Source organism: Oncorhynchus nerka, linkage group LG27, assembly GCF_034236695.1.
Source record: "Oncorhynchus nerka isolate Pitt River linkage group LG27, Oner_Uvic_2.0, whole genome shotgun sequence".
NCBI lineage: Eukaryota > Metazoa > Chordata > Actinopteri > Salmoniformes > Salmonidae > Oncorhynchus > Oncorhynchus nerka.
Genome location: NC_088422.1, coordinates 38,871,332 through 38,895,003, shown reverse-complemented (window position 1 = coordinate 38,895,003; position 23,672 = coordinate 38,871,332). Strand labels below are relative to the sequence as shown.

General features: G+C 43.7%; 1 protein-coding gene across 1 annotated transcript in view; it reads right to left on the bottom strand.

Annotated features, from left to right (window-relative positions):
• LOC115111749 (autism susceptibility gene 2 protein-like) overlaps positions 1-23,672 on the bottom strand; it is a 421,129-nt gene that overhangs the window by 180,559 nt on the left and 216,898 nt on the right. The window contains 1 exon segment of the mRNA XM_029638122.2: positions 12,343-12,387. Coding sequence (XP_029493982.2) covers positions 12,343-12,387 — 45 coding nt within the window.

Genomic DNA, 23,672 nt, shown 5'->3' with positions numbered 1-23,672 from the left:
CAGACACATCATCCTATCTCTCTCTCTCTTTGTAACGCTTCAGATACATCATCCTATCTCTATCTATCTCTGTAACACTTCAGGCACATCATCCTATCTCTCTCTCTCTGTAACCCTTCAGCCACATCATCCTATCTTTCTCTCTCTCTGTAACGCTTCAGACACATCATCCTATCTTTCTCTCTCTCTCTCTCTCTCTCTCTGTAACGCTTCAGACACATCATCCTATCTTTCTCTCTCTCTCTCTCTCTCTCTGTAACGCTTCAGACACATCATCCTATCTCTCTCTCTGTAAACCTTCAGACACATCATCCTATCTTTCTCTCTCTCTCTCTCTCTCTCTCTCTGTAACGCTTCAGACACATCATCCTATCTTTCTCTCTCTCTCTCTCTCTCTGTGTAACGCTTCAGACACATCATCCTATCTTTCTCTCTCTCTCTCTCTCTCTCTGTAACGCTTCAGACACATCATCCTCTCTCTCTCTCTCTCTCTCTCTCTCTCTCTCTCTCTCTCTCTGTAACGCTTCAGACACATCATCCTATCACTCTCTCTCTCTCTCTGTAACGCTTCAGACACATCATCCTATCTCTCTCACTATGTAACGCTTCAGACACATCATCCTATCTCTCTCTCTCTTTGTAACGCTTCAGATACATCATCCTATCTCTATCTATCTCTGTAACACTTCAGGCACATCATCCTATCTCTCTCTCTCTGTAACCCTTCAGGCACATCATCCTATCTCTCTCTCTCTCTGTAACGCTTCAGACACATCATCCTATCTTTCTCTCTCTCTCTCTCTCTCTCTCTCTGTAACGCTTCAGACACATCATCCTATCTTTCTCTCTCTCTCTCTCTCTCTGTAACGCTTCAGACACATCATCCTATCTTTCTCTCTCTCTCTCTCTCTCTGTAACGCTTCAGACACATCATCCTATCACTCTCTCTTTCTCTCTCTCTCTCTCTGTAATGCTTCAGACACATCATCCTATCTCTCTCTCTCTTTGTAACGCTTCAGATACATCATCCTATCTCTATCTATCTCTGTAACACTTCAGGCACATCATCCTATCTCTCTCTCTCTGTAACCCTTCAGCCACATCATCCTATCTTTCTCTCTCTCTGTAACGCTTCAGACACATCATCCTATCTTTCTCTCTCTCTCTCTCTCTCTCTCTCTGTAACGCTTCAGACACATCATCCTATCACTCTCTCTCTCTCTCTCTCTGTAACGCTTCAGACACATCATCCTATCTCTCTCTCTGTAAACCTTCAGACACATCATCCTATCTTTCTCTCTCTCTCTCTCTCTCTCTCTCTGTAACGCTTCAGACACATCATCCTATCTTTCTCTCTCTCTCTCTCTCTGTGTAACGCTTCAGACACATCATCCTATCTTCTCTCTCTCTCTCTCTCTCTCTGTAACGCTTCAGACACATCATCCTATCTTTCTCTCTCTCTCTCTCTCTCTCTCTCTCTCTCTCTCTCTCTCTCTGTAACGCTTCAGACACATCATCCTATCACTCTCTCTCTCTCTCTCTGTAACGCTTCAGACACATCATCCTATCTCTCTCACTATGTAACGCTTCAGACACATCATCCTATCTCTCTCTCTCTCTTTGTAACGCTTCAGGCACATCATCCTATCTCTCTCTCTCTCTGTAACGCTTCAGACACATCATCCTATCTCTCTCTCTCTCTCTCTCTCTCTCTCTGTAACGCTTCAGACACATCATCCTATCTCTCTCTCTGTAACGCTTCAGACACATCATCCTATCTCTCTCTCTGTAAACCTTCAGACACATCATTACTCTCTCTCTCTCTCTCTCTCTAACACAGACACACACTCAATACCACTCAATACTTGGACATAAAGTGCCTTCTGAAATGCTATTCATGTGCAGTGATGACATATCCTATCTCTATGTTGTTTTAGTAGGCAAACCACCACTGAGACCGGAGTGAAAAGGTTAGCAGTTAGCTAGCATTAGATCCCAGTGCAGCACACCACATACTGTGCCTAGTATGAGAGCTTTATCTCTGTCTCTGTATGCGCTAGTACTAAAGTAGACACAAAGAGCTAAAATGAGACAGTAGCAGGCATTCTCTGCTCTGGGGGACCCAGTATGCTCTCTCTCTTTCCGTCTCTCTCTCTGAAACCCAGCATGTCACCCTGACCCTGAAACCCACAGGGCCTCCCCGAACCTTAAGCTTGCAGCAGGGGCCCTGTGGTGAAGATAAAGATATAAGCCAGCACAGCGCTGTACGGCGCGGCGTGGTGGGGCCTCCACATCCCTGAGGTGCCCAGTGGCTGTCTACTCCCCCTGAGAGACTGGAAGAGCCATACTTCTCTGTCTCTCTCTCTCTCTCTCTCTCTCTCTCTCTCTCACTCACTTTTCCCCCTTCTGCTAGCTTAACCAGAAAATGAGAACTCAATTAATTCCGGGGAAATGAGGGCGAAGGAGGAGGAGGCCCTGGAGCCCTGAGAGACAGAGTGAAAGAGAGTGAGACAGAGAGCGACAAAGAGAGAGAGAGAGGGGGGGCAAGAGAGAGAGAGAGAGAGTGCGAGAGAGAGAGTGCGAGAGCGAGAGAGCACAGTGGAGCTCCCTGTCGATTCTGTGGCCTGGTTAAGGCAAACACAGGCAGAGCTGTGACTGGGTGCATAGGGGAGCAGAGGAGTGAGGTGCATAGGAGAGAAGAGGAGTGAGGTGCATAGGGGAGCAGATGAGTGAGGTGCATAGGGGAGCAGAGGAGTGAGGTGCATATGGGAGTAGAGGAGTGAGGTGCATAGGGGAGAAGAGGGGTGAGGTGCATAGGGGAGCAGAGGAGTGAGGTGCATAGGGGAGCAGAGGAGTGAGGTGCAAGGGGAGCAGAGGAGTGAGGTGCATAGGGGAGCGAGGTGCATAGGGGAGCAGAGGAGTGAGATGCATAGGGGAGCAGAGGGGTGAGGTGCATAGGAGAGTAGAGGAGTGAGGTGCATAGGGGAGCAGAGGAGTGAGGTGCATAGGGGAGCAGAGGAGTGAGGTGCATAGGGGAGCAGAGGAGTGAGGTGCATAGGAGAGTAGAGGAGTGAGGTGCATAGGGGAGAAGAGGAGTGAGGTGCATAGGGGAGCAGAGGAGTGAGGTGCATAGGGGAGCAGAGGAGTGAGGTGCATAGGGGGGTAGAGGAGTTAGGTGCATAGGGGAGCAGAGGAGTGAGATGCATAGGGGAGCAGAGGAGTGAGGTGCATAGGGGAGTAGAGGAGTGAGGTGCATAGGGGAGCAGAGGAGTGAGGTGCATAGGGGAGCAGAGGAGTGAGGTGCATAGGGGAGCAGAGGAGTGAGGTGCATAGGGGAGCAGATGAGTGAGGTGCAAGGGGAGCAGAGGAGTGAGGTACATAGGGGAGCAGAGGAGTGAAGTGCATAGGGGAGCAGATGAGTGAGGTGCAAGGGGAGCAGAGGAGTGAGGTACATAGGGGAGCAGATGAGTGAGGTGCATAGGAGAGAAGAGGAGTGAGAGGTGCATAGGGGAGCAGATGAGTGAGGTGCATAGGGGAGCAGAGGAGTGAGGTGCATAGGGGAGCAGAGGAGTGAGGTGCATAGGGGAGCAGAGGAGTGAGGTGCAAGGGGAGCAGAGGAGTGAGGTGCATAGGGGAGCTGAGGAGTGAGGTGCATATGGGAGCAGAGGGGTGAGGTGCATAGGAGAGTAGAGGAGTGAGGTGCATAGGGGAGAAGAGGAGTGAGGTGCATAGGGGAGCAGAGGAGTGAGGTGCATAGGGGAGCAGAGGAGTGAGGTGCATAGGGGAGTAGAGGAGTGAGGTGCATAGGGGAGCAGAGGAGTGAGGTGCATAGGGGAGCAGAGGAGTGAGGTGCATAGGAGAGTAGAGGAGTGACGTGCATAGGGGAGAAGAGGAGTGAGGTGCATAGGGGAGCAGAGGAGTGAGGTGCATAGGGGAGCAGAGGAGTGAGGTGCATAGGGGGGTAGAGGAGTTAGGTGCATAGGGGAGCAGAGGAGTGAGGTGCATAGGGGAGTAGAGGAGTGAGGTGCATAGGGGAGCAGAGGAGTGAGGTGCATAGGGGAGCAGAGGAGTGAGGTGCATAGGGGAGCAGAGGAGTGAGGTGCATATGGGAGTAGAGGAGTGAGGTGCATAGGGGAGCAGAGGAGTGAGGTGCATAGGGGAGCAGAGGAGTGAGGTGCATAGGGGAGAAGAGGTGTGAGGTGTGCATTAAGTCTTTATTAAGTTAATCCTGTCTACAGTTCAAACATGGCTGATGAAAGTCCCTCATTAAAGAGCCAATTGGAGCGAAGGGGGGCTATGTACACGAACCAGTCACAATGGGACAGACAGACAGACAGACAGACAGACAGACTGGCAGGCAGGTAGAGGCAGAAAGAAAGAGAGAGAGAGTGAGAGAGAGAAGGCGGAGCATGAACTCAAAGCCCTGAGATGTAATTAAAACAAAGCTGACACTCAATACCACTCAATACTTGGACATAAAGTGCCTTCAGAAAGTATTCACACCCCTTGACTTTTTCCACATTTGTTAATCATTTCAGGAAACTAGGCGCACGTCACTACTTCACAGGAGAGGCAGTTTTATGGCAGAAATGCATTCCGGAGCATGTGAACTTTCATGTGCCTTAATAACAAACGTGTATGCCATCTGCAAATATGAATACAATTGTTAAAATATGAGCCTAGTTGGTTTAGCCAAGGAAAAAAACAGGAACCTTCCTGCTAGCCATGATTGGCTGAGATAATGAATGGGCTGGACATGCCGAGAGACGAATTTGGATTGGTCTGCCATGTAGCGTTCTTCTGGCTATAACCTGAGCTTAGTATGTGTAGATCATCCTTTTTACTGTCATTTAAAAAAAAGATATCATGAAGAACTTATTTATTTCACATGACCCATCAATTTAGACAATTGTGTCTGGGTAAGAATCATCTAATTATTATAAAATATTTATACAATATCTTTCTGGATACTTTCTACTTTTGATATTGCTACTATGCAAATATGCAAGTAACTATGTCACTGTACCATTTAAACCTCCTGTATCCTGTGCATGTGACAAATAAACTTAGATTTGATTTGATATAGTGTGTGTTTACCAGAAACAGCAATGTGAAGAACAACATGACCTGCACCAAAATTAGATTAGGATATAGGCCAAGGACTAGATAGTGTATAGCTACTACTTTCCCCAATTTTAGTCTTGAAATCTTTGTTGTTTCCTACACTACCTTACTCCCGCTGTTTAGCACATGGCCTCATGTGACTCCTTAAAAGAGATGGGTGAGGCTAAGGCTTGTGAATGATGCTGTGTGAACAATGCTGAATGGGTGTAGACAAAGAAGAGCTCTCCAGTAGGTGTACCAAAACATTCAAGTGTCATTTCGTCAAAAGTGGAGTTACAAGTTGATCAACTTTCAAAGTATAATTACTTTCCCATTGTTCCTCAACTGCAGTGTATGATATACAATATTCTATCTCTGAGTCTCTACTTTTATCCAATGTAGAAAAAAAACATAATTTCAAATGTTGCTACATAGGATTGAATCGAGCCGGTCGGTCACATTTTGTTGTGTTACAAAATGGGATTCAAATTGATTTATCTACACAAAATACCATGTAATGTCAAAGTGGAGGAAACATTTGAAAATGCGTATACAATTCATGAAAATAAAACACTAATATATCTTGATTAGATAAGTATTCAACCCCCTGAGTCAATACATGTTAGAATCACTTTTGGCAGTGATTACAGTTGAGTCTTTCTGGGTAAGTCTCCAAGCGCTTTGCACACCTGAATTGTATAATATTTGCATATATTTATTTTTTACTCTTCAATCTCTGTCAAGTTCTTTGCTGATCATTGCTAGGCAGCCATTTTCAAGTCTTGCCATATTTAAGTCAAAACTGTAACTAGGCCACTCAGGAACATTCAATGTCATCTTGGTAAGCAACTCCAGTGTATATTTGGCCTTGTGTTCAGGTAATTTTTTCATTTTAAATTTTATTTCACCTTTATTTAACCAGGTAGGCTAGTTGAGAACTAGTTCTCATTTGCAACTGCGACCTGGCCAAGATAAACCATAGCAATTCGACACATACAACAACACAGAGTTACACATGGAATAAACAAAACATACAGTCAATAATACAGTAGAAAAAATATGACAAAATAAGTCTATATACAGTGAGTGCAAATGAGGTAAGATAAGGGAGTTAAGGCAATAAATAGGCCATGGTGGCGAAGTAATTACAATATAGCAATTAAACACTGGAATGGTAGATGTGTAGAAGATGAATGTGCAAGTAGAGGTACTGGGGTGCAAAGGAGCAAGATAAATAAATAAATACAGTATGGGGATGGGGTAGATAGACGGGCTGTTTACAGATGGGCTATGTACAGGTGCAGTGATCTGTGAGCTGCTCTGACAGCTGGTGCTTAAAGCTAGTGAGGGAGATATGAGTCTCCAGCTTCAGAGAATTTTGCAGTTCGTTCCAGTCATTGGCAGCAGAGAACTGGAAGGAAAGGCGACCAAAGGAGGAATTGGCTTTGGGGTTGACCAGTGAGATATATCTGCTGGAGCGTGTGCTACGAGTGGGTGCTGTTATGGTGACCAGTGAGCTGAGATAAGGCGGGGCTTTACCTAGCAGAGACTTGTAAATAACCTGTAGCCAGTGGGTTTGGCGACGAGTATGAAGCGAGGGCCAACCAACGAGAGCGTACAGGTCGCAGTGGTGGGTAGTGTATGGGGCGTTGGTGACAAAACGGATGGCACTGTGATAGACTGCATCCAATTTGTTGAGTAGAGTGTTGGAGGCTATTTTATAGACGACATCGCCGAAGTCGAGGATCAGTAGGGTGGTCAGTTTTATGAGGGTATGTTTGGCAGCATGAGTGAAAGATGCTTTGTTGCGATATAGGAAGCCGATTCTAGATTTCATTTTGGATTGGAGATGCTTAATGTGAGTCTGGAAGGAGAGTTTACAGTCTAACCAGACACCTAGGTATTTGCAGTTGTCCACGTATTCTAAGTCAGAGTCGTCCAGAGTAGTGATGCTGGACGAGCGGGTAGTTGCGGGCAGTGATCGATTGAATAACATGCATTTAGTTTTACTTGCATTTAAGAGCAGTTCCAGGCCACAGAAGGAGAGTTGTATGGCATTGAAGCTCGTCTGGAGTTTAGTTAACCCACTGTCCAAAGAGGGGGCAGAAGTATACAGAATGGTGTCATCTGCGTAGAGGTGGATCAGAGAATCACCAGCAGCAAGAGCGACATCACTGATGTATACAGAGAAGAGAGTCAGCCTGAGAATTTAACCCTGTGGCACCCCTATAGAGACTGCCAGAGGTCCGGACAACAGGCCCTCCGATTTGACACACTGAACACTATCAGAGGAGTAGTTGGTAAACCAGGCGAGGCAATCATTTGAGAAACCAAGGCTGTCGAGTCTGCCAATAAGAATGTGGTGATTGACAGAGTCGAAAGTCTTGGCCAGGTCGATGAAAACGGCTGCACAGTATTGTCTCTTATCGATGGCAGTTATGATATCGTTTAGGACCTTGAGCGTGGCTGAGGTGCACCCATGACCAGCTCTGAAACCAGATTGCATAACGGAGAAGGTACGGGCAGGCAAGTTAGCAGAAGGGCCTTTGGGGGACATCGCAATGGAGGTAAGTCTGTTTTTGCCTCCTCGTGCGGTGATGTCGATAGACCAGTCGTGGATTAGTAGGGTTCCAAGTAGCTCTAGATAGCTAGCAGGCTGCGGTTAGCAAAATGGGCCTTCAGCGGACGTCGCGCCTAAGGGGCCTGTTGGAATCCTCGGGCAGATTATGTTGGCATTCCAGTCATAGAGGATCGGCGGGGTTCCGTGCCACGTACCGGCAGTAGAAGGGGTCCGGATATTGTAGCCCAGGAGTGGGCTTCGGTGGTAGCCCAGGAGCCCTAGCCGGGCTAGCTTCAGGCTAATTGGTGCTTGCTCCGGGATGGAGCAACGCTAGCCACGAGGAGTCACCCGGGATTGCGATTAGCTAGTTGCGAAGATCCAGATGAAAAGGTTCAGAGTTTGCGGTAGGAATCCGGGGATATGGAGAGACAAATACGTCCGTTATGCTCTGGTTTGAGTCACGTTGTGCGAACTGTCGAGAGCTTTCCGAGCTAATGGTTAGCTGATGACAGCTAGCAGTGGTTTGCTGACTGATAGCTGGTAGGTCGTTAGCTTCAGTTGAGGGATTCCAGAACCGAAGTAAATAGAAATACAGATCCACGCCACATTGGGTGAGGCGGGTTGCAGGAGAGTATTTAGAAGTTGAGGTTTAGGAAAACATTTTTAAAAGATATGCGAAGAAAAATATATAAAAAGATATATACAAGGGACACGGCAGGACAAAGACGTCTGACTGCTACACCATCTTGGAAACCTGCTGTGGGTGATTTAAAAAAAAAAATCTGTACAGGCTTCCTTTGTTTTTTTTACTCAGTCAATTAGATTAGAAATGTGAAATAACTACAATGTTGTTGATCCCTACTCAGTTTATCCTATCACAGCCAGCGGCAGGTAGCCTAGTAGTTAGAGTGTTGGGCCAGTAACCAAAAGGTTGCAAGATAAAATCCCTGAGCTGACAAGGTAAAAATCTATCGTTCTGCCCCTGAACAGGGCAGTCAACCCACTGTTCCTAGGCTGTCATTGTAAATAAGCATTTGCTCTTAACTGACTTGCCTGGTTAAATTTAAAAAACTATGTACAGTTGAAGTTGAAAGTCTACATACACTTTAGCCAACTACATTTAAACTCAGTTTTTCACAATTCCTGACATTTAATCAGAGTAAAAATTGCCCTGTCTTAGCTTAGTTAGGATCACCACTTTATTTTTAGAATGTGAAATGTCAGAATAATAGTAGAGAGAAGGATTTATTTAAGCTTGTATTTCTTTCATCACATTCCCAGAGGGTCAGAAGTTTGCATACACTCAATTAGTATTTGGTAGCATTGCCATTAAATAGTTTAACTTGGGTCAAACGTTTCGGGTAGCCTTCCACAAGCTTCCCACAATAAGTTGGGTGAATTTTGGCCCATTCCTCCTGACAGAGCTGGTGTAACTAAGTCAGGTTTGTAGGCCTCCTTGCTCACACACTGTTTTTCGGTTCTGCCCTCAAATGTTCTATAGGATTGAGGTCAGGGCTTTGTGATGGCCACTCCAATACCTTGACTTTGTTGTCCTTAAGCCATTTTACCACAACTTTGGAAGTATACTTGGAGTCATTGTCCATTTGGAAGACCCATTTACGACCAAGCTAACTTCCTGACTGATGTCTTGAGATGTTGCTTCAATATATCCACATAATTGTCCTGCCTCATGAAGCCATCTATTTTGTGAAGTACAGCAGTCCCTCCTGCAGCAAAGCACCCCCACAACATGATGCTGCCACCCCCGTGCTTCACGGTTGGGATGGTGTTCTTTGGCGTGCAAGCTTCCCCCTTTTTCCTCCAAACATAACAATGGTCATTACGGCCAAACAGTTCTATTTTTGCTTCAACAGACCAGAGGACATTTCTCCAAAACGTATGATCTTTGTCCTCATGTGCAGTTGCAAACTGTAGTCTGGCTTTTTTATGGCAGTTTTGAAGCAGTGGCTTCTTCCTTGCGGAGTGGCCTTTCAGGTTATGTCGATATAGGACCCCTTTTACTGTGGATATTGATACTTTTGTACCTGTTTCCTCCAGCATCTTCACAACATCATTTGCTGTTGTTCTGGGATTGATTTGCACTTTTCGCACCAAGGAGACAGAACACGTTTCCTTCCTGAGGGGTATGACAGCTGTGTGATCCCATGGTGTTTATACTTGCATACTATTGTTTGTACAGATGAATGTGGTACCTTCAGGCGCTTGGAATGCTCTGAAGGATGAACCTGACTTGTGGAGGTCTACAATCTTTTTTCTGAGGTCTTGTCTGATTTCTTTTGATTTTCCCATGATGTCAAGCAAAGATGCACTGAGTTTGAAGGTAGGCCTTGAAATACATCCCCAAGTACACCTCCAATTGATTCAAATTATGTCAATTAGCCTATCAGAAGCTTCTGAAGCCATGATATAATATTCTGGAATTTTCCAAACTATTTAAAGGCACAGTCAACTTAGTGTATGTAAACTTCTGACCCACTGGAATTGTGATACAGTGAATTATAAGTGAAATAATCTGTCTGTAAACAATTGTTGGAAAAATTACTTGTGTCATGCACAAAGTAGATGTCCTAACCGACTTGCCAAAACTATAGTTTGTTATCAAGAAATTTGTGGAATGGTTGAAGTACGACTTTTAATGACTCCAACCTAAGTGTATGTAAACCTCCGACTTCAACTGTAGATGTTTTAAAGTCAACATTGGCCTCATGGTGAAATCCCTGTGTGGGTTCCTTCCTCTCCGACAACTGAGTTAGGTGCCTGATACACCACCATCCAAAGTGTAATAATAACTTCACCATGCTCAACATGATACTCAATGTCAGGGGCCCTTCTTTGCGAGGCATTGGAAAATCTCCCTGGTCTTTGTGGCTGAATCTGGGTTTGAAATTCCCTGCTCGACGGAGGGACCTTACAGATAATTGTGTGTGTGGGGTACAGAGATGAGGTAGTCATTCAAAACTCATGTTAACCTCTTCAGTCGACCCTCTACTTTTTTGAACATTTTGTTAAAAATCGCGCAACATTTCAGCGCCCTGCTACTCATGCCAGGAATATAGTACGTTCATATGGTTAGAATGTGTGTATAGGAAACCCTCGGACGTTTTTAAAACTGGTTAAATCACGACTGTGGCTATTACATAACGTGCGTTACATCGGAAAGCGCAGGAAAACCTGATCACAGAAAATGGAAATAAATATCCTTGCGCCACTACCGCAATTGTTAACAGTGAGCCGAATTAGATAAGACCGAGCATTCAACTCCCACAGCATCCCCATGTTGTCGAGTATCTTGTGAATTTAATCCTCTTTGATTCTTGGTTGAACCGAAAGAGGGGCACGACGTACCTCCGGTCTCCGCCCAGATCATTCCGGAAGAGCTCTCTCCTGAAATTTTTTCCAAGACGACAGCTAATGATATGTACATCGCCTACGGATGATTTTTATCGCTTATTAACGTTTACTAATACCTAAAGTAGCATTACAAACGTATTTCGAAGTGTTTTGTGAAAGTTTATCGTCTACTTTTTGAATTAAAAAAAATGACGTTACGTTGTGAAATCGCTGTTTTTTTCGTTTATCACACAGTCTACATATAACGATATCTTGGCTTTATATGGCCCGATTTAATCGAAATAAAGACCCAATAGTGTTTATGGGACATCTAGGAGTGCCAACAAAGAAGATGGTGAAAGGTAATGACTGTTTTCTATTTTATTGTGCGGTTTGTGTAACGCCGAAATGCTAATTATTTTGTTTACGTCCCCTGCTGTGCTTTTCTGTTGTAGTGTATTGGTGCATGCTATCAGATAATAGCTTCTCATGCTGTCGCCGAAAAGCATTTTAAAAATCTGACTTGTTGCCTGGATTCACAACGAGTGTAGCTTTAATTTGATACCCTGCATGTGTATTTTAATGAACTTTTGAGTTTTAACTAATACTATTAGCATTTAGCGTAGCGCATTTGCATTTCTAGAGCTCTAGTTGGGACGCAAGCGTCCCAGGTAGAGGTAAGAGGTTAAACACCATTGTTGCAAACAGAGTGAGTCCATGCAACTTATTATGTGAATTGTTATGTACATTTTCACTCCTGAACTCATTTAGGCTTCCCATAACAAAGGGGTTGAATACTTATTGACTCAAAACATTTGAGCTTTTAATGTTTTATTAATTTGTAAAAATTGACATGATGGGGTATTTATTGTGTGTAGGCCAGTGACAAAGAAATCTACATGTAATCGATTTTAAATTCAAGCTGTAACACAACTAAATGTGGAAAAAGTCAAGGGGTGTGAATACTTACTGAAGGCACTGTGCATTGCTCAATAATTGGACAATGTGTATCTCTCATGTGGATTTGAGATCTGTTCATACATAACCTCTCTGTAACTGAATGCATTCCAACTGTCAAGGATAATCCAACTACCTAGAGGCACAAAGGCTTATATAATCTAAACAAACAAACAATATTCTTTCCAAATGCTTTGTTAAATAATATGCTGTGGCTTCAGTGCGTAAGAGGTCATCTCCCTATAAGTGATGAGGGTGAAAATGGTTTGTGTGTGTGTGTGTGTGTGTGTGTGTGTGTGTGTGTGTGTGTGTGTGTGTGTGTGCGTGTGCGAGCATGCGTGCATGTGACCCTTAGCTCATAATGACCTCACCTCATGTCTCCCAAACGGGTGCTCGTCTCTTTTTAAAGAAGTGAACTGCAAAGAAGAGACAACAGTCATTAATCGGGATGGGTCTGTCCACCGCCACCCTGCTTGCCTGCTGCTATATTAAGATCTGGTGCACAACCCGCCTGGTGTACATCAGCTCTTTTTCTCCTGGCCTTGCAGAAAGTTAGCCTAGCAGCTGGCAGAGGAGTAGCTGTTGCCAGAGGGTGTCACCAGGTTTGAGGTCACAAAAACACAGTGACACTGAGAGGCAAGAATGTGACAGGATGTTCAATCTTTTTTATCGGCCTCCTCCACTTTCACTAGGCTATTTGATGGGTGGCCTGTGTGGCTCAGTTGGTAAGTGTGTTAGCCTAGTAATGCCAGTGTCATGGGTTCAATGCCTGTTGGGGTCATATATACAAAAAATGTATGCACTCAGTGTTCTACGCCACTTTGGATAAAAGGTTGGTTAGGCTACGCTACGTTTGCAAACCGCGAACAAGGCTAGACAGCACGAATAACTCCAACCGAACATAAACCTTTTTTCCCAGACATCGGGGATATTTTTCTACGTGTGCTTTGTTTTCAGTTACAGTTTAATATCGAGCCCCGAGGAAAAGAAAGTGAGACCCAAATTGACCCATTTAAAAAAAAGAAAAAAAGAGGCCCTTGTAAAGATCACACAGCATCTACAGAGGCTTTATAAAGCGTAAACCACTTCAGTTCATCAGAGAGACAATCTTTCGGCACTCAGAGGTATTTCCTGACGTACATTAAGGCTTCATTGCTTTCTATTACTCCACCTTAAGTTCCCATTTACCCCCACACACCGCTACCCGCCAACCCTGATCCCCCATCCCACCCCCTAAGGGCAAACCTAGTAAAACAGACCAGCCTGACAGATCCAAATGTTCCTATGATAAATAACATGTATGCTAAGAGCCAGGGGGGATTGTAGCCAACGTGTTTCCAAGAAAATCAGTCTGCCACCAGCACTTAAAGTGATTGAATAGCCTGTAAACAGAAGCTGCAGGCTTTCTTGTTCCTGTCTGGGAGATACTAATAAGGTTGTGCTTCGAGCAAACTAGCTAAGGAAGGAGGAGGAAAAAATAAATAAGTGAAGTTCATGAACTGAGCAGTAACTGCAATAGCTTTAAAAAAAAAATACCTCTGAAATCTGCCTTATCCGTGAACCGAAACTGCAGACTGAGAAAAACCACAAGACCAAAGAGCGTCAAGCGTCGAGCCAGTCATAAGATGCCCCGGGTCAATGGATGATAGTGTTCCTCACATTGCCCAAATTAAAATGAGATCTGTCTTTAACAGTCTAATAAAAAGCCATATGAGGATTGTTTCCCTCCCTCTATCTCTTTCACCCTTTCCACTTCTGAAGAGAATAAATTCTCCTTTGTTCACATTTCTTGTAAAGACCTCTTTGCTCTCATGCCAACATCTTCTCCCTATCTGTCAAATCCATCACAGTCAAAGTTCATTTTTTTGGCAGATTAGCCGGGGGAGCCACAGTATATCCAATTGAGAAAGTGTGGAGGTTGCAGATAGGGCTTGTTAATGTCGCAGGCGACATTAGACGTGTGATCAGCGTGAAAATGAATTAAGCACACAATTTAGTCGTTAAGCTGAAAGAAGGCCTTTGTGGTCTCCTCAATGTGTCAGCTGACAGTGATACTGTATTTAGACTCAGGATATTGCACTAATAACAACACCCAAAACAGCACACTACTCTAACATCAGTAGATACCCTGAATACAAGTGAGGTGGGCTTTTAATGAAGATAAGCATGTTGCTTTTTACCACAAGACAGACAGACAGTGGTTAAACAGGTTTGTCATTTAGTGGGAAATGTATCCGTCGACTCTAGAATGTTGTGCTTGACAAAGCCTGTCCTAAGTATCTGACAACAGCCTTTTTTAGTGTTGGCTCAGTTTACAAAACACAGCAAGTCTATCAAACCTATCAGACATGTGTTAAATACTCAAGTATAGAGACAGGCAAGCAAGCAGGCTCTTTAGCGTCTGTAACCTCAACTGTTGTGTGGTCGAGGTTTTCTGCAGCAAACAGTGCTAACTGTAACAGGATGCGGGGAAGAAATAAAGCGCAAAGTAAAAGTTCAAATCCCTGAATGTAACAGCGGGCTGTTTCACTTATGGTGAGTCATAGTGATACTGGAGTACAACCCGTAGGGTATGTGCCATTTGTGAAAAACACAACAAGTGAGATATGAATTGCTAATGTGAGAATTAGTGAGGGTGAGCCAGACTACAGACCAACCTATTAGTAGCATGGACTGCCTCTGCCCTGACCTGCTAGCCTAGCGAAACCAAGATAAGAAACAACAGACAAGCCAGTCATTTAGTTTTGTTTGTCCTCTCTGGCCTCCTTTAGTTCAGTGAAGCCTAAACCACAATTAGGGCCTTAATCCCCAGAAGAGAAGAGGAGATGCTGTTGCAGTAGCAGACTGATAGATAAGGATAAAGCAGCAGGTGAACAGAACCTTTGTGATGGACCAGACCACAGAGGAAACTAGGCCCAGACTTGGCCCTGTGTTACACTGCTAATTTGATGTCCGTTACCCCCACGGACAGCACTCGGCTTCAGAGGCTGGCTGTATCCTCTTACTTCCCTCTGGTCACCTTAGAATAACAAGGTTCGCTGCATCAACCGAATAGATTAAATTGAGCAGAATTGAACCCGGTTAATTGGCTTTGGTTTTTGGCCGCCTGTGGGAGACTCCAGGAATAGATGACAGCCCTGTTGGAGCCAGAGTATCAGTTGACTCTGACTAATTATTCAACAGGTGTGTTGTGATTGGTTGTTGCTAGGGTTCAGGGTTCAGGACAGGGGTGGAGCTACACAGCATTTACTACTTTGATTTAAAAGGGAAGTGGCACTACTACACTACTGTGTTTATGTGGGAAGTGTACCAAACCTAAAGTGTGCTGAAACCACATACTACTGTAAATGAGTTTTTCAGTGTGTGGTACAGGCGTATCAGCGGCTATACATCTCCAATTACAGGTTGTATTGGATGTGGTAGAATGGTAAACACCACCACCGACCGTGTTAGGAGAAATCATGCGTGGCTGAGAGGAAGAAGAGTACATAGCAGGACTCCTAATTGTACCCTCCATTTATTCACCACCACATGCATGCGTCAACTTGAAATGTGTAATTACAGTAATTGTGAGCCGGGCGAATGGGCCTCCAATACACCCTTCACCGTTACATTGAAAATACACAGCGTGCCATCCAGGATGAGACCACCGAAAGCATACTTAGGGGGAGGCCTCAATTTGTGTGTTCTACAATAAGAGAGAGCTGCGGAAATGTCTAGGTACCTGTCATAAGAGAACCATCATTTCTAAAATTCTTTCACTGTGGCCGAGACCTAATAAAAACATTGTATTGACAATGGCCTACTGGGTTAGATAAAGCATGGTGCTGGTGTAACAGTATAACTTTAGACCGTCCCCTCGCTAAATTACCATATATAATTCATTCCCATACAGAGAATACATACAATCCTTTACACTTGTGTGTATAAGGTAGTTGTTGTGAAATTGATAGGTTAGATTACTCGTTGGTTATTACTGCATTGTCGGAACTAGAAGCACAAGCATTTCGCAAAGCTCGCATTAACATCTGCTAACCATGTGTATGTGACAAATACATTTTGATTTGATTTGAAATATCTACACTAGAGTGTGCATGATATTCTTAAGGAAGCCCTAAAGCCCAAGGCAAAAATAAATAATGTATACTCTTGTAAAAAAAAAAAAATTACTACGTCATTCAAACGAGATACTAACATACTGACTAGACAGAGCACGAGCATGTGTCCGCGTGCACCATCGCACACATGTTGACTTTGTCCATCCACACCAGACATGATCAGGACTCGCACGGCTGAAATATCAATATTAATTCTGAACCACCTATATTAATTTGGGGACAGATCGAAACGCCTGAAACATTCATGGCCATTTAGCTAGCTAGCTTGCTGTTGCTAGCTAATTTGTCCTGGGATATAAACATTGGGTTGTTATTTTACCTGAAATGCACAAGGTCCTCTACTCTGACAATTAATCCACAGATAAAAGGGTAAACAGAGTTAGATTCTAGTAATCTCTCTTCCTTCAGTCTTCTTCTTTGGACTTTATATGGCGGTTGACAAACAACTTTAAGGTGCATTACCACCACCAAGTGAACCTCAGTTCAGCCTTCAATCACCCACGTGGGTACATGCTCCTAAAAACCAAAAACCGAGGAGCAGAACTCAGCCACAAGCTCTGGGCACGCTCTGCCTAGCATTTCTCTTTCCTTTTCTCACTATTCTTTTAATTAGGCCTATTTGCTTGCAATTGTTTAGCCTACCCCACCAACAGCAGTTTATATTCTACTTTCTAACATTAGGATATGTAGTTTATATTTTGAAGGATTTAAAAATATATGAACGAATGTTTCAGGTAGGTAATAAATAGGCTACTGTAAAATTCAGCTTTGACATGTGCATTTGTCTGTCTTAATAATAATATTTCATTTGTAGACTGCATTTCCCACACTCAGTGCAAATGTGAAGCTTGTTAGTGCTTGCTTCTGTGCGCAAATCATTGTGCCGCCCCAGTTTGAAATTATTTATACCCTTTTTTTATAACAAAGAAGCTGATACTGGCCTTTATTATTTATGATTTACTTAGGATATTTTAGAGAATAAAGCCGGGGGGGGGGATTCATTTAGCTATTTGATTTGGAATTTTAGGACCCCTTAAGGAATATATAAAATATATATACAGTTGAAGTCAGAAGTTTACATACACTTAGGTTGGAGTCATTAAAAACCTCTTGTAACTAGGGGGCAGTATTTTCATAAAAAATAACGTACCCAAAGTAAACGGGCTATTTTGTCAGGACAAGATGCTAGAATATGCATATAATTGCATATAATATGCATATAATTGACAGCTTAGGATAGAAAACACTCTAAAGTTTCCAAAACTGTAAAAATATTGTCTGTGAGTATAACAGAACTGATATTGCAGGCGAAAGCCTGAGAAAAATCCAATCCGGAAGTGACTCATGTTTTGAAAGCTCTGCGTTCCGATGTGTCCCTATTGAGCAGTGAATGGGCTACCAGATTCCTTTTTCTACATATTCCCCAAGGTGTCTACAGCATTTTGACGTAGTATCACACCTTTATGTTGAAGAATGAGCGTAAGCGACTACATTGCGTAAGAGGTCACCTGATGGCTCCCAGAGTGATTCTTGCGTAAAATACAGAGGTAGCCATTTTTCCTCTCGGTCCTACTGAAAAGCCAATTGGTCCCGGTGGATATATTATCGAATGGATATTTGAAAAACACCTTGAGGATTGATTATAAACAACGTTTGCCATGTTTCTCTCGATACTATGGAGCTAATTTGGAATATTCTTCGGTGTTATCGTGACCTCAATTTCCGGTCGATTTCTCAGCCAAACGTGAAGAACATACAGAGCTATTTCGCCTACAAAAATAATATTTTTGGAAAAAAGTAACATTTGCTAACTGGGAGTCTCGTGAGTGGAAACATCCGAAGCTCATCAAAGGTAAACTATTTAATTTGATTGCTTTTCTGATTTTCATGACCAGGTTGCCTGCTGCTAGCTAGGCATAATGCTATGCTAGGCTATCGATAAACTTACACAAATGCTTGTCTTGCTTTGGCTGTAAAGCATATTTTCAAAATAAATCTGAGATGACAGGGTGATTAACAAAAGGCTAAGCTGTGTTTCAATATATTTCACTTGTGATTTCATGAATAGGAATATGTTCTAGTAATATTTATGTCCGTTGCGTTATGCTAATTAGTGTCAGATGAAGACAACATGAACATACTTTGGTGCGAAAAGTGCAAATCAATCCCAGAACAACAGCAAAGGACCTTGTGAAGATGCTGGAGGAAACAGGTACAAAAGTATCAATATCCACAGTAAAATGAGTCCTATATCGAAATAACCCGAAAGGCCGCTCAGCAGGGAAGAAGTCACTGCTCCAAAATCACCTCAACACTCATCTACTTACATGCTCTGGCACTCAAAAGCAGGCCTGCTTTAGGCTGTCAAAGAAGTGTCAATGAATAATCATATCAATGGATTGATCCAGTGAATGAATGACAGCAACCTTTACACCATCTGACAAGATGCATAACAAATGAGGCCTAATTAGGCCTATAGAACAATTAACTATTTTTTTTTACTAAGTAGTTAAAACGAGATACTAAGTCGTCCGAACAAGATACTAAGCCGTTCAAACGAGATCCTTCCAAGAGTCGTTATTTGAAAAAAATGTTTTGCCTTGGGCTCCAGGGCTTCCATATATTCTCAACAAAAAGACTGAGTTGAACCACATCCCCAACCTACACCACCCCTAACAAATCCAGACAGATACACATAAACGGCAAATGTGTACCCACAAGTACCACTATAGAAGAAAAGCCCACTTACAAGCCTGCTGCACAATAGCCTGGCAATTAGCGGGTAGAGAGGAGGAACGACAGATCTGTTACAGTTGTTGAATGTTAATTACAGCATTTCACGGTGGTGAGGAGATAACGAGTTACTGCGAGAGAGAGAGAGAGAGGCGTGTTGCTGCGTGCGTTCTTTAACGAGGAGCAGTGTTTTTTTTTTCATGAAACTTGAGATCAAGGACAATGAAGCGTTACTGGGCCTGTCAGCGAGCAGCGCCTTCCAGCGCTTTGCCCCCCTCCCTTTGTCCTAACGAAGGCAGACATTAATTTCTCCTCTTTAAGAACTCATCCTAATGCTTTAGATGGGAGCAATTAGACATAACCAGCTCTGCTCTGTCTGGACAACAGCAACAGCACAGAACACTGGTGAGATTTAGAACAACTCAATCATTACTGTGTCCGGACCAAAATATACATGGTTTTCTATACTGTTTAGCTTTGAACTTCTTGAACACCCCCCCCCCCCCCTCCCCCACATCAGAGCTAACAAAAAAAATGTCTCTAAAAACCCAACCATCACCTCCTACATTCATGTCCCCACGAACACTAAGCTGTTGTTATTGCAGCCATATAGACGATAAAACAAAGAGCTTATAGAACTCACAGATAAGATAAGTACGTATACAAATCTAGGGTCACGTTACAGATAATACATTGTGGGGGGGCAGTGTCCAGTGGCCAAAGCAAAGCATGTGTAAATTAACGTCCATTCCTGCCTATCGACAGGATAAAGAGCTTGGTCAAATCCCAGCCAGGGTTAATAGCCTTGTTATGAGCCTCAGTTCTGGAATCTGGGCTGATGGAACCGTTGATAGGAGTTGAGCACTAATGCCAGGGACGAACGCTTAAGATGATGCATACCTCGTGATTTAGGGGAATCCCCAGAGACATACTTTAAAGTACCACCGTTACATTTGTACATTTTTTTTGCCATTTAGCAGACGCTCTTATCCAGAGCGACTTACAGGAGCAGTTAAGGTTAAGGGCCTTGGTTAAGGGCCTTGGTTAAGGGCAGATTCTTCACCAAGTCGGCTCGGGGATACTAACCAGCGACCTTTCAGTTACTGGCCCAACGCTCTTAACTGCTAAGATACCTGCCGCCCTAGCATTGACCCAGACAGACCCCCTTTAAACTGGCGAGACACAGGACTGCTGGGATTTATGCAGTGTTTATCCAGCTACTACCATAGGTAGGCTAGGCTACACTCCTACACTCCCCAGGGCTTTTTCAACAGCATACACTGTTTTTTAATAGACAATGACATCAGTTACAGTGGCTGACTGGGGCACATGGGGCCGGCTCAGTGGTGATATTAGGGTATTTGATAACATTGCACTTATTCCACTCCAGCCATTACCACGAGCCCGTCCTCCACACTTAAGGTGCCACCAACCTCCTGTGACGTAGCTATACCTCATGTCTGGACTTTAATATGGGAAAGAACCAACTGAAATGTTCCGACTGGATCATTAAGTCCACTGATTAAAGTTAAATGATCAACTAATCAACTGAGCAAACTAACTATGGTGGAATCTGATTTGATTTTAGACCCAAATGTGTGTTTTGTTAACCTGCCTATCAGGATGTGAATAGCACTATCTTCCAGATGTATAAAGAGTAATATAGAGATGATAGCAAACACATTTAATGGCAGGTAGCCTAGAGGTTAAGAGTGTTGGGACAGTAACCGAAAGGTTGCTAATTCAAATCCCGAGCCGACTATATGAAAAATCGGTTGAAGTGCCATTGAGCATATCACTTAACCCTAATCGCACCTTTAAATCGCTCTGGATAAGAGTGTCTGCTAAATGTGTAAATGTAACCACGAATATTCTTAAAACGAAGCAGAGAAAGAGCGAGAGGACTGGGATGTTGTTCAGATGTCAATAAAAACAAGTGTTAACCAGATTAGCTCAAATGTTAAGAGGCAGGCTAATCCTTGCCCAGATCCAGCAACGATCCATCCGGCCCCAGAATACTAATACCCAGGATGCACCATTAATTCACAGAGGGTTGAGTGCGGGTCTGGTTGGGAGGAGGGACGGGGGGATTTAGTGAGAGCACTATAATAGTGGTGCTAAGCCTCTCAGAGTTAGGCCCGTATCCATCAGTACTAGGCTACATACAGGAAGACAGAAGAACGAGAGCTGTTCTCTGAGACGGCTCCTGTCTTTAAGTGGTCCTTTCATCCCTTTGACCACCTCTTGTTGACTGTAACACGAGGAGCATTCTCTATGAAGAGAGCAATAACTCCCACTTTGATGTTCCATCTAATGGTAGCCTACACTGGATCTTGTTCTAGGACTCTCTCCACTCACTCTGTGTATCAAAGTATACCATCTTTTGTTGTTAGCTATCAACAATGGCATAAAACATTCTGTTCTTTTGTACCAAATGGATAATACAACAGACGAACAATGCTTGCCATGCTTCAAATGTTTACAGTCTGTGTGGCTGAGGGGCGCCATGTTAGCTGCATTCATCAAGCAGGCTTTTATCAGGACTGACCATCCTCACCACAGTTGAGCTCGGTTTCTATCAGCCTATCAGCTCACTGCTATCAGCGCAGTAGCAGTCTCTTGCAATCAAGTGTGTCATTATGTGATGATTGGATCTGAATACAGCACAGCATGGGTTATTTTCATCGCCCTTCCTTCCAAGTAGATCAGCTGAGCGGTTTGCTGTCATTCTTGGAAGCTAATTAGGGAGAACTTCGTAGAATAGAATGTCCTCGTGTCCTCCATTGATGAAGAGCTATTTCAAAGAACTGAGGAATAGATGTGTCTCCGACAAGCACTAAAAACGATCAACACTTCAATAAAAGAGCATAAACCTTTAAAACGTTTCTATGTGGCAGTTGGGATTAAACCGGCTGAAAAAAGTCCAGATTCCACAGTTAGCTACTTTGTATTTATTATGTACTGTATTTCGGCTGCTAAACCTTTCTTAACACAGACAAGTATATCCTTGTTAAATGTCACCTCCGACTGAAGAAAAGCACAATCTCACACATGCAGCAGTAAGCACGCCTTCAAGTAAACAAACGCGCACTCCACTCTGGAAAAACAACTATCTTTCTCTTTCTCTCATAAAAATCATCCTTTGACATTTTGAAGACAACAAACACCTCAGTAAGGAGAACAATTCAATGTGACAGACAGTATTCACTGTCTCGCTCCACCCACTTAGAATGGAGCGTCGACATCTAGCTGTCCCAAAATGCCATCCCATAACCTAATCAGCAGCCGATGGCTCACAGAGATCCGGGCCAACAGGACTGCATGCTCATAGAGCTGATGGCCCACAGGGCTGAGTGAACACAGAGCTGAGGACTCACAGGGCTGAGGGCTCACAGAGCTGATGGCCCACAGGGCTGAGTGAACACAGAGCTGAGGACTCACAGGGCTGAGTGAACACAGAGCTGAGGACTCACAGGGCTGAGTGAACACAGAGCTGAGGACTCACAGGGCTGAGTGCTCACAGAGCTGAGGGCCCACAGGGCTGAGTGCTCAGAGTTTGGGCATCCTCATTTGTAAACACCATCTGCTTGTTTACACCCCTCCTCATTGGGTGGTATTAGTGTGAGTGTGAAATCGGATTCTGCACACAGCCAGCCCAGCTCCCACCACATCTGACTTTTCTCACACTGGAAAGCAGGCGTGATGAGTTTATGGTCTAGTTTATGTGAGAGGGGTGTGAGGAGGAAGGGAAGTAGCGCTGTATGTGAACGTACATTGCATGCGATACAGTATCAATAAACATGCTTTGAGTGGATGATTCCTCCACACAGCTCTACATAATCTAATAGCGTCTAGCAGTAGTATCCTTGTCTTCATCAAGGCAGAGAAAAAATAAAGAATGCCATTTCCTCTTATGTGTACAGTTCTAATCACAGAGCAGGGATGGGCAACATCGATCGAGGTGGGGTGACAAAAGATTCTGAACTCATCATGAGGGGCCACAGTTGCTCGCAGGTCTGCGTCTCCACAGCCACATCTACAGTTGGAGTTGGACGTTTACATACACTTAGGTTGGAGTAATTAAAACCCGTTTTTCAACCACTCCACAAATGTGTTGTTAACAAACTCTAGTTTTGGGAAGTCGGTTAGGACATCTACTTTGTGCATGACACAAGTCACTTTTCCAACAATTGTTTACAGACAGATTATTTCACGTATAAATCACTGTATCACAATTCCAGTGGATCAGAAGTTTACATACACTAAGTTGACTGTGCCTTTAAACTGCTTGGAAAATTCCAGAAAATGATGTCATGGCTTTAGAAGCTTCTGATCATCATTTGAGTCAATTGGAGGTGTACCTGTGGATGTATTTCAAGGCCTACCTTCAAACTCAGTGCCTCTGCTTGACATCGTGGGAAAATCAAAAGAAATTAGACCTCAGAAAAAAAACTTGTAGACCTCCACAAGTCTGGTTCATCTTTGGGAGAAATCTCCAAACGCCTGAATGTACCACGTTCATCTGTACAAACAATAGTACGAAAGTATAAACACCATGGGACCACGCAGCCGTCATACCGCTCAGGAAGGAGACGTGTTCTGTCTCCTAGAGATGAACGTACTTTAGTGCGAAAAGTGCAAATCAATCCCAGAACAACAGCAAAGGACCATGTGAATATGCTGGAGGAAACAGGTACAAAAGTATCTATATCCACAGTAAAACGAGTCTTATATCGACATAACATGAAAGGCCGCTCAGCAAGGAAGAAGCCACTGCTCCAAAACTGCCATAAAAAAGCCAGACTGCAGTTTGCAACTGCACATGGGGACAAAGATCGTACTTTTTGGAG